This window comes from Panthera onca, chromosome X, assembly GCF_046562875.1.
Source record: "Panthera onca isolate mPanOnc1 chromosome X, mPanOnc1 haplotype 2, whole genome shotgun sequence".
Classification (NCBI taxonomy): Eukaryota; Metazoa; Chordata; class Mammalia; order Carnivora; family Felidae; genus Panthera; species Panthera onca.
The window spans coordinates 67,794,942-67,810,528 of NC_138357.1; the positions used below are offsets into that span (position 1 = coordinate 67,794,942).

Below are 15,587 nucleotides of genomic sequence, written 5' to 3' on the forward strand. Positions count from 1 at the left end.
CTCTCTCTGCCCCTCCCTCACTCATGTAAGTGAGCACTCTGTCTCTCTCTCTCTCAAAATAAATAAACTTTAAAAAAAGTCATATACAACTTAACAGGTTTGAGAAACGTTCACTATAGGAAACAATGATAAGCATTTAAAAACAGGCATAAATCATTTTATATGACACGATAAAGAGGTTATATACTTGAAAAAAATCTGAAGTGTCAAATAATTTGAAATATCTTTTAAAAGTCAATCACAGATATAGTCATAAGAACCAAAAGAAATTTATTTATAAAATTTCTTACTTGACCAGTGGTGAGAACTATGAAATACTATACCAAGCAACAATCAACTGAGACCCCACTTATAGTCTTTAAGCCAGTTCATACAAGAGAACAACCAAAGTAGCTCTTGATTATTAGGCTAGAAAGATGTCCTTCTGCATGTCTTTCAATTGCGCAATGACATATATTTAACCACAGGGGTCTGTGCGGCCAGTATCATGGTATCTATAGACTTAGTTGTGTCACAGCTTCTAGGGGGCTATTCCTTGTCTAGCTTACATAGCTGTTTCACTACTCTTGTTGATTTCTTTGTTGGCTTCTTTCTCTTTTTCTTCTCCTTTGTTGGTTTTCACTTTTTCTCCTTCTCTTTTGGCTCCTTTCTCTTCTGCTCTTCCACTGTCAGCTTTCTCTCTTCCATGGTTGCCTTCTTTCTCTACTTCTTTGTCATGAACACTGATGTAAACTGCTTTGTTATAGCCTTCCCGGTTCCGAGCAATTTCAATGGCAAAAAATTGTATCCTGGGGGCTGAAAGGTGAATAGAATTGATTATTGGTCATAGTCACAGTTACTTCTCTAAACCTACTGGAAATCTACCAAAAAAGCTGAACTAACATTCAAAGTATTCCAGAACAGTCATAAACTTGAGAGATGTGGAATTCTAATCTTGTTAAATGAGGCAGAAAATACTCAACTATCTTATCTCAGTCACTCAACAAACAGTAACATGATCTTTAAATATATAACAAATAAAATGATCCCCAAATTATTCATGTCATTAATTCTTTGGTAAAACCAGATCCCTCACTTTCTTTATACAGAAACAATTATAGAGGCAAGAATCTCACCAAAGATGGTGTTTTCCTCAGTGTAGCCCTGAGAACAATCCAGTCGCAGCAAAGTACCATAGTTGAAGTCTTCTACAATTCCATCAAACTTCAAGCAAAATGGCCTCCACTTCTATAAAGGCAAAAAAGATGCCCTAGATGACAAATGCAGGAGGCTGGTGAAGTCAGGCCAGGGAAAGGGATTCCACTTGCTCAGTAAGGAAAATAGCCATAGGGAAAGAGACTATGACTGAGCTGATTTCTAGTTTCACTAGCATTGAGTTTCTGTGCTAACTATTGTCTTTAGACTGGTATTTCCCAACACGAACAATATTTTAACTTGACAAAAATATTTAAATCCTTGACTACAGAATTAAAATTTGATTTAATTTTTTTTTTAATTTTATGTTTTGAGAGAGACAGAGCACAAGTGGGGGAGGGGCAGAGAGAGAGGGAGACACAGAATCTGAAGCAGGCTCCAGGTGCCAAGCTGTCAGCACAAAGCCTGCTACAGGGCTCAAGTTCACAAACCCGAATTCATGAACTGTAAGATCATGACCTGTGCCGAAGACAGATGCTTAACCCACTGAGCCACCCAGGCACCCCTAAAATTTGATTTCTTAAACATATTGTTTTGCTTTTAAGTTATTGTTAACTCAGCCCAAAATAGCTATTCATCTCCACTGAAGCACAAATGAGACCAAGGTGGCAGGAATGTGGCACAAAGTCACAAAGTTAAATTTTAAGAAAGAAGTCCATTCGCTAGAGGCAATTTTCCAAAGATCAGTAACAACCCGCTAAGAGTTAAATGTTTACATTTTTCATAAGACAAGGACCTACCCTCAGGGAAATATTTTCCCCACTATAATAGTTTTAGCACACTGTAAAAGTATAAGATAATCAGGTAAGTAATGTGAAACCTAAGTTTTACAATTACCCATAGCCCACAATAATGTGAACTTAAATCCAGATAATTCAACACCTCTCTGTACCCTATTTGCCAATCGTCCATCCAAGCCTTCTGGCTAAACTACTAACATAAGTAAATTTGTTTCTCCTCCCCTGAAAAGGCTGGGTAGAAAGGGATGAAATGTGAAAGAAAGAAAGAAAGAAAGAAAGAAAGAAAGAAAGAAAGAAAAAAGAAAAAGAGATCCAGTGAACATGAAAAACTCATAAACCAGGAAAATGTTTATTTTGTTTTATAACTTACTTATTAGTTGATTATAACTACATAAAAGCCCTGGTTCTTTACATATTTCCTTAAAACAGACAGAAAAAAGTTTAAATGTATAAAAATGTATTTACAAGCAATAATTGTTGGTCAGATTATAGGTAATATTTAAGACAGAGAAATCTTACCTCTTTAGCTGATTCTGATTTGAGCTCTTCTGGGTCCAACACATCTATCCTGAGTTTCTCAAAATTTTTTCGAAACTCAGAATAGATTTGGTCATCCACTTTGGTGAGTTTCAGGAACTGTGGGTCAACTGATGAAATGAGCTGCCAGACATAAGACAACATACAGATGCTAATCTCTAATTTGCTACACTTCTTTCCTCCTTCCCCAGAAAATCCTTATGGTTCTAAGGGCAGAAGACTTTATTAGGAAGTACAGACAGACTAGGTCCCAGCTGAAATCATGACATAGTTTTCAATGGCCATGATCTACTACAGTCCTTTACACCATTTAAAACTTTTTGGTCCTAGTACTGCCTGAATATTGCCCTCTATGAATTGTTCATTCAGTCATCAAACATTTATTAACTGCTTACTATGGGCTAAGAATTCTTTTGCCAGTTAGCAGCAGAAAACTGGGCAAAGAAATGCAAGTCCTCATTGTCAAAACAAAATTCACTTCCACCCCCCTGTTTTCTGTGGATAAGATCTTACAGTAATAAAAATGATCTCCAAAATACAAATGCTTAACTTGCTGAGCACAGTCATTAGCAAAGAACCATACACTACAATTACATGTTTAATTCTGCTTAATAATGAAGACAGACAACTCACCTTGTAGTAGACTTCGGCATGCTGCATTGCTTTCATGGCCCAAGCCATCTCAATATCAGGCTGCAAAGGAGTGAAGAATGAATGCCAGGTCAGAATCTCCAAATCCTGCTACTAGAGAACAAATTAAGGATGTCTGTAGAGGTCTAGTTAATGCTCAATAACACTACCAAATGTGGTGTTACTGTCAAAGGATAAAAACTGAACTAATGGGTCTGGACAGTATAAAACTTTTGTCCTTATGAAGGAAACTACCTACCAAAAGAAGCTACCTACAGAGTCTAATCAACAGCAAAAGCCACTGGCTCTTTTCCCAGCAGCTAGTGAAAGCATAGGAGACTACATATAGTGGTAGATAAATTGCCTTCTCAGGACTGAGTTAAAGCACTGTAAAACTGACTGAAATAATATACTCACATACAATACTGAGTTGTTGGGAGTACAAAGTAAGATAATGGAAGTGAAATATTCTTCACTTTTAATAGTGTAGCATGTTATAAATATCATTTGTGCTTATCAGATAGCCAATTCCCCATCCTATAACACTTAAAAATGAATCAGTATTGTGAAGCCAGCTAGGTTATAAATAAGCCTTACCAAGTACCCACCACCTGTTCCATTAAAATCTCCCACTCCAGCTAGATGGATCTGTTTCACTGAACCCAGAAAAGCCACTTGCATTTTTGCCTCCACACCTTACACCAGGTCCTTTTCCCAACTGCCAACCCATGTACTTTATCCATCTATACTTTGAGGATCCAGCTAGAGATTCACTTTCTTAGTGAAGTCTTAAGACCTCTACTGTCTCAGTTTTAAGGGGTTTCTTTTGGGCTAAACTCCTTTAGATCTTATATCCTAATCTAGTATACATCAATGATATTTTTATTTGAGTGTTACTATATTTTCATGTCCAGGTGTCTTGTATCTCAAAAATATCATGTGCTTTCTCTGTAAGAATCTAAACTAGACACACCATAAGTCAGTGCCATTTTACTGCATAAGATTATCACTCAGGAACTTTAAAAATTAGTGATTCCACAATCTTATCCCCCTCCCAAATATTTTCATTTAATTGGTATATATTGCGACCTGGACAACAGAACATATAAAAGCTTCTCAGGTGGTACTATTGCAGCAAAGTTTGGGAACAATTTCCATTGGCATTTGGCATGTGTTTGTGGATCAAAAAGATTAGAATTAATAAAAAAGTGTGGTCTCTGGCCGGCAAGGAGAGGGTTCACAGAAGATATCAGGTCAGGGGGTTACAATTTTCGTGTTAGGCCCTGCAGACATCCCAGGGTAGTTGGGTGAGTGGAAGCTGGGGGTGAGTCATACTCACATCGTTGCCATAAGACTCAGCTGGGAGAGAAAGAGCATGTGCCACAGACACCAGTTCCCCGGAAGCCTGGGAAGGGAAAAATAAGAGGGGAGTCATGTTCAATGCTCGACCCGGCTCGAATTCCCCACCCACCCCAGAGCAGCGTCTCACCGGCTCAGCAGTCACACCAGTCGCCTCCATGTTGCACACACAGAGCAAGCACCCGTTTCCCGGAAATGACTATATGTGTGCTCTTTCTGCAGTTGGTTGGAAAAGGAGGGCCGGGCCAGACTGGCTCTCTTCCGGCTGTGCCTGCATGCAATCTCCCTCGCCTGGAGGAGGGTGGAGGCGGAGTCACTGGCCCCGCCTCCGATGTGCTGCCGGGGCTCAAAAGGGTGTGGCTTTGTTGCACAGTCTGAGATGCTTGAGGGGGTCTCAGGTAGCTGAACGCTCATTAATATCACTGGTGATCAAGCGAAAAGCCTGAGTTAAAGCTTTCGCGTGCCCAACGCGCTGAGTGACCAGCAGAGATTTGGATTCACACTCTCCATTTGTGCAAGCAGGTGCATACACCCATAGAGCACACACACCTCCAATACTCCACCTTGGGAGTAAATTACAAACAAGCATGGTGCTAGGGAATAGAATGAAGGGATAAAGAAGTTAGTCCCTGCTTTGGAAGAAGTACATACAGTGGGAGGGAATCTAAAGTAGTTGTCAAGAAATACCTTTATGAATGTGGAACAGAAATAGAGGATAAATACACTGAATCATAAAGGGCAACCAGCAAAGGAGGCCAAACAGGCAAGGAAGGACACGACAGGGAGAGAGAATTGCATGTGAAAAGGAACTTAAGAACTAAAACCAACAGGACTTTATCGCAAATGTAAAAAAAAAAAAAAAAAAAGCTGCAGTAAAAGAGTAGTCATTTATAATCTTAAGGGAAAAGTTGGCTTTTCAATGCTGAATATTAAGGATTTCAGACTTTAACCAAAAGGAATGGTAGGCTAATAAATATCTTTAAATAGACAGTCTCGTGAGGAAAAATAAGTTCTAAGAAGATCATTAAAAGAAAATGTGGAAGATAACTTTGAAGAAGGCAATTTTGCAGGCACAAAGAACAAACTGAACGCACAGGATGATGGACACTTAAGCAAAGGCAATAACAGTTGAGACGGATTCTGAGACTTAACAAGGGAAATAGAATCAGTAGAACTTATGGACTAATTGGGTATGGGGGATAAAGAAGAATCAGGATTCCAGTGTGAGTCCCAGATTTCAAAACGGGAGTTGGGAATGCATGCATTGAGCTAAAAAACACAAGAGAAGGGATGATGAGCTTAATTTGAGGAGTTGAGTTTGAAGAGCCTATGGGACATTCAGATAGAATTGAGTAGTTAGAGAGGGATGTGATCAGAGATATAAATCATATAGCTGTTTCTTTAGGTTTAATTGAGCCGTTCAGAGGAAACTATGAAGAGCTGTAAAGACACAAAGAGCGGCAGGCCAAAGAAAGAACAATTTATGAAGAAGAAAAAGGCAGGGGAAATAAAAGAGTAAAAGAGAGAGAGAGGGAGAGAGAGTCGTCAGTGAGACATCAGCAAAGAACCAAAGGAGAGTCTCACAAAAGCAAATGGGTGAGAGAACTTCCAGGAAGAAATGAATAGTATCCAACACCCTGGGTTGAGTACACTAAGCCCACAAATATTGAGAGGTCATTGACAACCTTAGCAGGAACAGTTTTTAGTGGAATGGTCAGGGCAGAAGTCAGATGGTAGTGGGTTGAGAAGGGAGTGGGAGTTAAAGAAGAGATGACAATGACCATAGAAAGTTCTTCCAAAGAGTTGAAGCTAGAAAGAGACATGAGGTCCAGGGACTTTTCAAAGTTGTGGTGAAGTACACACAACAGAAAAATTTACCCTCTTAACCATTTCTAAGTATACAGTTCAATAGTGTTAATTAAGTATATCCACACTTCTGTGCAACAGAACTAGCCCCTCTTGCAAAATGGAAATGCTACAGCCCGTTAAAGCAACAACTTCCCATTTCCCCTGCCCCCCAGCCCCTGGCAAGCACTATACTACTTTCTGTTTCTAAGAATGTGACTACCTTAGATACCTCATATAAGTGCAATCATATAGTATTTGTCTTTTTTGTGACTGGCTCATTTCACTTAGTATAAAGTCCTCAAGGTTTGCCCATGTTGTTGCCATGCGACAGTATTTCCTTTGTTTTTAAGACTGAATAATATTCCATTGTATGTATATACCACATTTGGTTTATCCATTCACCCATCCATGAGTATTTGGGTTGCTTCCACCTTTTGGCTATTGTGAGTAATGTTGCTATGAGCATGGGTGTGAAAATGTCACTTTGGGATGCTGCTTTCACTTCTTTTGGATTTATACCCAGAAGTGAAATTACTGGATCATGTGGTAATTGTATTTTTAATGTTTTGAAGAACCTCAGGGACTTTTTAAATTATTATTTTAGGTTTAGAAAGACTTACATGTGCTGGGGAATTGGCCTTATACAAAAGACTTCCCTGGAGGGTGAGCTAGGTATCTCCAGAGAAACTGAATGAAGACAGGTAGTAAAAACAGGAGATTGAGGTGTTCCTTCCAGAAGCTTCCTGTTTTGTCTATGAAGCATGAGAAGGCAGCTGAGAGCAAGAGGGAATGTGTTAAAGTCTTGTCTTGAGAAGAATGTCTTAGAAGTCCTGCATAGCAGCTCACAGGAAAGGGCAGACCACTCTAACAGGGAGATGGAGGGACATTCTCAGGGAACAGCTAAAACTAGAGGACATGATTCTGCAAGAATAGCAGTCTGTGTTTAACCCAGAGGTTCAACTGTAAGATGGGTCATACACATGGATGCTGAATGTTTGTGAATGTGGAGGTCTGACCAGGAGGTCAATAGACAACAGTAAAATGGAGGGTTAGACTCAAGATGATGGCCAAATATGTGCATAACAAGTGAATATGAATAGAATTTTAGGAAACACAACTGGCCTTTTACCTGAGGAAGCATTTAGGTAATTTGCTTTATCTAATGTTTTGGGCAGATTAATTGCCTTTTATTTATAAAACAGAAAAGTTATTATGATGTATAGTATAGGCACAGTTTGTTAGGATTATTTTACTTTTTTTTTTTTTTTTTTTTTTTTTTTTTACATCGGGGAACTTAACTTCTCGCCGCTCAAGTATTCACAGCCTTAGATACTTGCAGAGACCAGAAACCGGGGAACTCACAAGATTGGAAAAGCCAAATGCTCTGTACCCGCAAACAGCAGGAGATGTAACTGTCACCCAGAGTCTTTCCCATTGCCAGGCCAGGCAGAAATATCAAAATAAGCATTGGCCTTTGCACTCACACCTATGGTTTCAGATGGACTCAAGGTAGCGGCTATTGAAATAAGGGAAAGAGGAGTGGGCCAGTAACAAAAGACAGTTCATAAAAGGGGAGAGTTGATGGACTTTCAGAACCGTATCGAAGAAAGGCCCTTTGGTGTGGGGCAAGAAAATTGGAGATGAAAGTTCAACTGGGATGATTCTTTTCTGGAAGCGCACCACTGAGTTGACCTTTGGCAGGTAATGTGGACATGCCACGGATGGAGCCAAAGGCATCACCAGTCCTGACTAAGGTGCTGAAGTATCTGTAATGCCAGGGATAAAGTGGGGAGGGGGGAGAAAATGAAACCTAGAATTGCTGGAGCTAGGGAGCCATAGGGTGGCAGAAGGAATCTTACATGTAAGGAAGGCATCTTCCATTATCAAATATGTTTGTCATTGGCAAGGGTGAGTGCTGCTATTTGCAGGCGGTAAAGTCATGTAGATCCTCCTTAAAATATGGATCACATGGTCTTGGTGGCTGTCAGACTATATGGGAAGACGAACTTGAAGGACCTCGAAAATGGTCATTAAAATTTGGGATGAAAAATAGGACTATGGTCTGAAACCATGTAAGTTAGTCTACTATGAAAATGTAAAATCTGGAAAATACAAGTGTTTTCTGTGACAGGTGTGGTTCATGATACCTACAGAGGTTGGCTTGTGGCCATCTTATGGAGAGTGTGTTTCATGCAGAAACAGGGTGTTAGAGATGACATCTTGAGTGATTGCGTCCGCAGGGTGTGTTCTATGGTCAGGAGGGAGTGCAACAATGACCCCGGGATGCCATCCCAAATTGGAACTTGTCCCAGAAACCTCATTGTAACATAGCCCCAAAATACATACAGCAAAAATTGAAAGAATTGAAAGTAGGTATGGGCAAATCCAGTTAAAAAAAAAAACAAAACACGTCTCTCAGCAATTGACTGCTCAAACAGCCAACAACTTAATAAGAATTTAGAAGTTTTGAAGATGTGAACAAACTTGACTGAATGGATAAATCCTGAGCCCCAAACCCAACAATTATATAATACACATTATTTATTGCCAAGCATCCATGCAACATGTATAATAAATATATTGTAACATGTGACAAAGTAAATGTCAAAAAAAAAAAAAAAGTGACAGCGTCCAATTCACTCAGACAGGCTAGAAGCTATAATTTGTATGAGGTAGGGTGTCCTGGGGCAGTGAGGTCGGTGAGATATTAAGCACAAATCGAGCAGCAAAATAGGCAGATGGTATTCAGGGGTGTGGTTCTTATGGACTGTTTAGCTATTGGACTATAGACAGGGAAGCAAATTCGATTGGCCTTGAAACTTTGTGACTAAAAGCTGGGAGGAAAAACAACTGGGGCTATGGTCAGAAATCATGTGAGAGTATTCCATGAAAACAGAAAGCCTGATTTACAAAATGTAACAGCGGCCAGGTCTAGGAGATGGCTTGCGCCATCTTGCTGAAGCTGTTGCATGTGAGTGTGGTGATCATATATTCCAGGACTGTTTTGTGGTCAGGAGGAAGTACAACAGTCCCTTAAGATGCCATTCTGGCCATCTGACACAGTTGTTACATCTGACACAGGTGACACAATGCACTGTGTTCCTTTTGATGTAGAGCCTCACAAGTCCCTGAAAATCTTGCTCTGTCTTGGGGTCCAGTGGCCAGGAAGGGTTGACATCATGATACCACCACAACTGATACCACCAAATACCTCTCCCTTACTGAAAGAAAGGCAGGGCCATTCACTAGTCTCCATAAATCCCTCTCAGCTTTGTGTCATGTCCACAATCTCACCTCCATCCTGCCCCCTTACTATCAAAAGTAGCTCTAGTGTCGCCAGGGGTGCTGTGATAAAATAATGATGCCAGGCTGGCCATGGACCCCAGCTACTGCTCTTTTGTAACTGACGAATAGATTTGCTTCTCAGGAAGGAAAACTCGAGAAACACCATTTAACATCCATAATACCAACTAGCGATAAACTTAGACCTTAAATTCAAGTCTTAACCCTCCATCTACTGTTTTTGTACAAAAACAGAGGTCTCTCTCCCTCTTTCTCTTTTTACAAATATTAAATGGGAAGAAAAACACTTAACTTGTAGAGTTATTCTGACATCAATGATGTAGTGTGAAACCTAATTTAGGAGAGCTGCCCAATTTATGAAAACTATACTTTTGCTTGCCATTAATCAGTAGCTGTATAAAGAAAGGAAGGGCTACTCCCTATTGCCACCTTCAGCACACCTGGAAGTCAGAAGGCCCTCATGATCCATGAATACTATACCAGGGACCATGACACAATTCAGGTTCCTTGTCTAGAAAAAAAAAAAAAAAGTGACAAATTAAAAGTGAAACTGACACGTCGACAAATATTTGATCATTCTACCCTAAAGAAACGCTGGCTCATTTGAGTTATGAACCTGTTTTGCAGAAGTTGACCAACCACCTAGGAGACTAGCTAAGATGGAAGCAAACCGGGAAGAATTCTTGCAGCTGTGTGGAAGGGGCCAAGAGTGAATGAAAGTAACCTCTGTGATGACACACTCCATGATCTCTCCCGTTCATCATGCTTAGGCCACCATTTTCTGAACATGTGTCCCATGAAGAAGCATGATTCCTGAATGCACATGCCCCTATGTGCAGTCAGCATATTCCATTCAACCCTACAGACCCCTTGACATCCTGACCCCTTATGCTTAAATACACCCAACCCCAACCCTTCAGGGAGGCGGATATGAGAAATGTTCTCCTGTCTCCTTGCTTGGCGCCCTGCAACAAAACCATTTTCCCCGCCCAAAAGCTGGTGTCAGTACTTGGCTTGTTGAGCCTCTGGCCATGCCAGTATGGAACCTGCAGAATATGGGGTGGGTCCCGTCAACAGAATTCACAGGTAAAATCTGCAAACTCTAGGGCAACTGGCAGGCAAAGCCGGCCCTTCAGACCTATGCATAGTTAGGAAGCATGTAGGTCTGGAGTGGCAACACTTCTCCTGGGTAGGTTTTGGGGATTCAGAACTTCTAATACTTTGAGAGACAGGCAAGACAGTCCAGTGAGTCGCAGTATAAGGTATCTATTCCTAAAAGGAATGACTTTCATATTCATACTCTTTTACTTCTCACTTCTACTGTCCCTGGTGTGTCAGGGGATTGTGTTACATACAGTATGATAGGCAGACTGTGCCCCATAAAGCAGACTGGAGACTGAGAATAGAGGGCTCCCATTATAGGGATGGATGCTATTTTGCCATTCTACCTAAGATGTATGCTTATCTGAGTGTGCAGACCCTGGCTGGGTTTATTTTGCAAAGGGTGTTTGTCGGTATTATGAGAGCTTCCCTTCTTGGTATCCCACCTTCAACGTGGCATCATGTCTTTGCCCTTAGTGGGGTTTGCATTCCATTTAGGTTTTGTTTTATCTCCCTTTTGTGTTCCTAATGTCTTACATGTAGTATATACCTCATGAAATTTTCCGTTCAATCTCCAATATTTGTCGATAACCTACTCAGAGATGTGCCCATATGTGGCTAAGCCCGAGGTATATAATAATGGATAATGCACAGTACCTTCTTACAAGGCACTCATCCTAGTGAGAGATATTGTTACATTAAAACTGATCATTGGGGCGCCTGGGTGGCTCAGTCGGTTGAGCGTCTGGCTTCAGCTCGGGCCATGATCTCACGGGTGGTGGGTTCGGACCCCGCATCCAACTCTGTGCTGATAGCCTGGAGCCTGCCTCGGATTCTGTGTCTCCCCCTCTCTTTGCCCTTCCCCTGCTCGTGCTCTGTCTCTTTCTGTCTCTCAAAAAATGAATAAACGTTAAAAAATTTTAAAAAATAACCTGATCATTAAAAAAAGGTAGCATTAAAAAAGAGATAGTAATAATTGGAATGATAGAGATTCCAAGGAGTAATATAGTGGCTGGCATATATTAGAGAATTTCCATGATTTTTTAAAATTTTAATCCAAGTTAGTTAACTATAGTGTAGTACTGGTTTCAGGAGTAGAATTTAGTGATTCATCACTTACATATAACACCCAGTGCTCATCCCAACAAGTGCCCTCCTTAATGCCCATCACCCATTTAGCCCATCCCCCTACCCACTTCCCCTCCAGCAACTCTCAGTTTGTTCTCTGTATTTAAGAGTTTCTTATGGTTTGTCTCCCTCTCTGTTTTTATCTTATTTTTCCTTCCCTTCCCCTATGTTCATCTGTTTTTTTTTTTTTTTTTTTTGAAAGTGTTTATTTTTGAGAGAGAGAGAAGAGACAGAGTGCAAGCGGGAGAGGGGCAGAGAGAGAGGGACACACAGAACCCGAAGCAGGCTCCAGGCTCTGAGCTGTCAGCACAGAGCCCGACACGGGGCTCGGGGCTCGGGGCTCGAACCCACAGACTGTGAGATCATGACCCCAGCCAAAGTCAGACGCTTAACCGACTGAGCCACCCAGGTGCCCCTGTTGTTGTTGTTGTCGTTGTTGTTGTTGTTGTTTTAATTCCACATATGAGTGAAATCACATGATAGTTGTCTTTCTCTGACTTATTTTGCTTAGCATAATACACTCTAGTTCCACCCACGCTGTTGCAAATGGCAAGATTCCGTGCGTTTTGATCACCAAGTAATATTCTATTGTATATCTATACCACATCTTCTGTATCCATCCATCAGTCGATGGGCATTTGGCTCTTTCCATAATTTGGGTATAGTTGATAGCGCTGCTCTAAACATTGCGGTGCATGTGCCCCTTCAAATCAGCATTTTTTGTATCCTTTGGATAAATACCTAGTAGTGTAATTGCTGGGTCGTAGGGTAGTTCTATTTTTAATATGTTGAGGAACCTCCTACTGTTCTCCAGAGTGGCTGCATCAGTTTGCATTCCCACTAACAGTGCAAAAGTGTTCCCCTTTCAGAGGAGTTCCGTGATTATTTGTTGGATGAATGGATCAATGAAAATACATCCAGGGAATTATGGGAAGACAGAGAAGGGTGCTAAGCTATCTTTGGGGGATGGTGGAATCTGCACAACTGAAGTGAACACATTTTGGGCTAAGGTTGGAAGGAAGCTTCTGATGCAGTGAGTTTCCAAGAAAATTCTGGGAATTTTGATTTAATGTTGTTCATGAGTAAGGGTAAGGAAATAATCATTCTGTTAACTGCTGAGTCTGGATCATATGGGACTCAGACTGTGCCACACCAGTTGGGGTGTTTGTGTGTGTGTGTGTGTGTGTGTGTGTGTGTGTGTGTAGATGTTTAAGAGAGAAGGCCTCCCTAGGCACACCAAGCAAGGGTAATTCAAAGTGATTTGAAATCAGGCCAGACTTAAAATCACTTCCTCTCCTCTTCAGTCTCCGGGACGTGATGATTTATAGTTAAAGCAAAGTATGTCATCTTTTATTTGAGAGACACTTGAATTTTATTATCTTTGTGACCTTACGCAGGTTTCTGGAGCTTACTGAGCCTTGGTTTCCTCACTTCAAAAGTGGAAGTTATAGCCACACTTGCCTCGCTTGGTTATTTTAACGATGGCATTATGCAATAAGTGGACATGTGAGCTCTTAGCACAAGGCCTTGGAGCCTAGTAAATGCTCAGTAAATTCTAGATCATTCGGAATGCTATGGGCTTTCCAGACATAGCTCAGACTGAGGCTCTGAGATTATTTTCGGCAAGGGTTCCTTTGTCCCACATCTGCTAAGGGAGAGGGAGGCCTGGGGCAATGAGGGGAGAAATAGGCATAAGTTAGTCATGGTACTTATGGCTTCAGCTGCAACTTCCTGGTGCTATGGTGAACTAGGGCTGTCACATTGGTTGGGCATAGACCCCAGTCATGTCCGTGTTGCTGCAGTGGGTCATAACTTTTCCTCAAGGGAAGCTCTGAAAGCTTCACTAAGCAAGCACAATACCAGAATGTTATCATCAGGACTTTGGGCGTTAGAGGCAGCAGCCCTGGGTTTCAAGAAGAAACATGAACTAAGCCCATGGCTGGTCTCTATGCATAGTCACTTTTGTCTCTTCCCCTTCTTTCCTTCCTTTGTCTTTATTCTCTGCGTGTCTCTGTCTCTCTGTTTCTCTCTCCCTCCTTCCTGCCTCTCTCCTCTCCTCTCCCTCTGCTCCTTCTTTCTTTTTTGCTTTCTTATAACCACAGGACATTTTTATAGAAACATAAAACAGTTTTTAATGTTATTAACACTTGATAATCCAAGCCCCATCTCTAAATTTTCTCAGCTAGCAATGTGGAAAATGTTTTTATTTCAGTTGTTTTTCTTTACCCCCTAATTGATCGCAACAATTTGGTCATTTAGAACTTGGATCAATTCTTCACAGAGTCCTCTGAAGCCTTTCCCATGCCCATATTTCAGATCTACGGAGTCATATGTCAGAATATGCCATTAAGCCTGTCCCATGTCCAAGCCTGGTGATGACCTTGGTGGCCATCACACACCCTAGCCGGGGCTGCTGAATATGTTGATGCAGAGCTCAGTGGAGTTCTGGAGCATCCAGAGAAGAGGCAGGGATGAGACCGGTGATGAGCCTGTTTGGCTGCCCTGGTGTTAACCCTGTTTTTATTCAGCCACGTCTACAAAAGATCCCAGGGCTCTGGACCCAAGTATCCCCAGCACATTTCTCTGAGAGTGGCTCCTGTGGTGCCTGGCGGCACAGGAGCATCCTTTGTTCTGACCACAGGCCCACCAGTTGCATATGGTGATCGCCCACCATGAAAGGGAGCCATTTGGCCTGTGCTGAGTGATTTTCACTGCTTCCTCACTCTTATAGAAACAACTCTTTCAGTTTTTAGTCTCAGCCCCTCATTGGATTCAGTGTCTATCCTATGGGAACTGGGCCAGGAGACAAACCTGAGTAAGGGATATCACCACTCCCCTCAAACAGCCATAGTGCTATTAGGGGGCCAAACTGGGCTTCCTGGTTCTTTCTTCCTTAGGATGTCATTTCCTAGTATCCTTTTCTGTCCCTAAATCAAATAGTCCTCTGATAGAAAAGAAATGCTATCTCGCTGTGACTAAAATTATTTTATTGCCTAACCAAGAAACAGACTCTTAACTAGAGAGAACAAACTGATGGTTACCAGAAGGGAGGTGAGTGGAGGGATGGGTTAAATAGGTGATGGGGATTAAGGAGGGCACAGGTTGTGATGAGCACTGGGTGTTGTATGGAAGTGTTCAATCACACAATATTGGACACCCGAAATTAATATTACACCGTATGTTCACTAACCAGAATTTAAGTAAAAAATTAATATATATATATATACATATATAATATACAATATACAATAATATATATATATTGTCTGACTCATGTTGAGGTTGAGCATCGTTTTTCATGAAGGATGGGGTGTGTGGGCAGGGGGCAGGAAGGCCATTTCTGCAGGTCATCACACATGCTCAGCAATGTCTGGAATGCAGCAAGGGACACCACTGAATCTCATGGTAGTAGTTTATATGCCACATTACCATACTCCCATAGAAAAGAGACCAGGGGAATAAATTCAGAACTAAGAGTGATTATTGGTTGTAGAATTATGGTTGATTTTTAAATTCATTGTGGTAACTTTCCCCAGCTTTCCAAGTTTTCTCTGGTGAGCATGTCAAGTCTATATGGTGGGTTAAACACAAGAACAAGATCTGGAACAAAGGGCTGGCAGTGCTGGTCAGAGGAGACTGAGTGAACTGGCTCCAGAGGCATTGCCTGAGGCCACTCCCTGAGGTGAAAGGAAGCAAGAAAGAGAAGCCTTCTGGTCCTTGACCCTGAACCATCAGGTTCATGACCCT

At 41.4% G+C, this 15,587-nt stretch overlaps 1 protein-coding gene across 2 annotated transcripts; it reads right to left on the reverse strand.

The window, feature by feature from the left end:
- Positions 1-253: 253 nt before the first annotated feature.
- On the reverse strand, positions 254-4,722 carry PBDC1 (polysaccharide biosynthesis domain containing 1). Of its 2 annotated transcripts, none has more exons than XM_081794349.1 (6): positions 4,591-4,722; positions 4,441-4,506; positions 3,105-3,164; positions 2,454-2,594; positions 1,116-1,227; positions 254-795 (listed from the first exon to the last, which is right to left on the reverse strand). In XM_081794349.1, exons 1-6 carry the CDS (start codon positions 4,618-4,620, stop codon positions 545-547), a joined length of 660 nt encoding a protein of 219 aa, XP_081650475.1. In that variant the 5' UTR covers positions 4,621-4,722; the 3' UTR covers positions 254-544. The 2 variants fall into 2 exon arrangements, with proteins under 2 accessions (XP_081650475.1, XP_081650476.1); XM_081794350.1 differs by having other exon boundaries at positions 3,105-3,215; positions 4,591-4,647.
- Between the last annotated feature and the right edge of the window lie 10,865 nt (positions 4,723-15,587).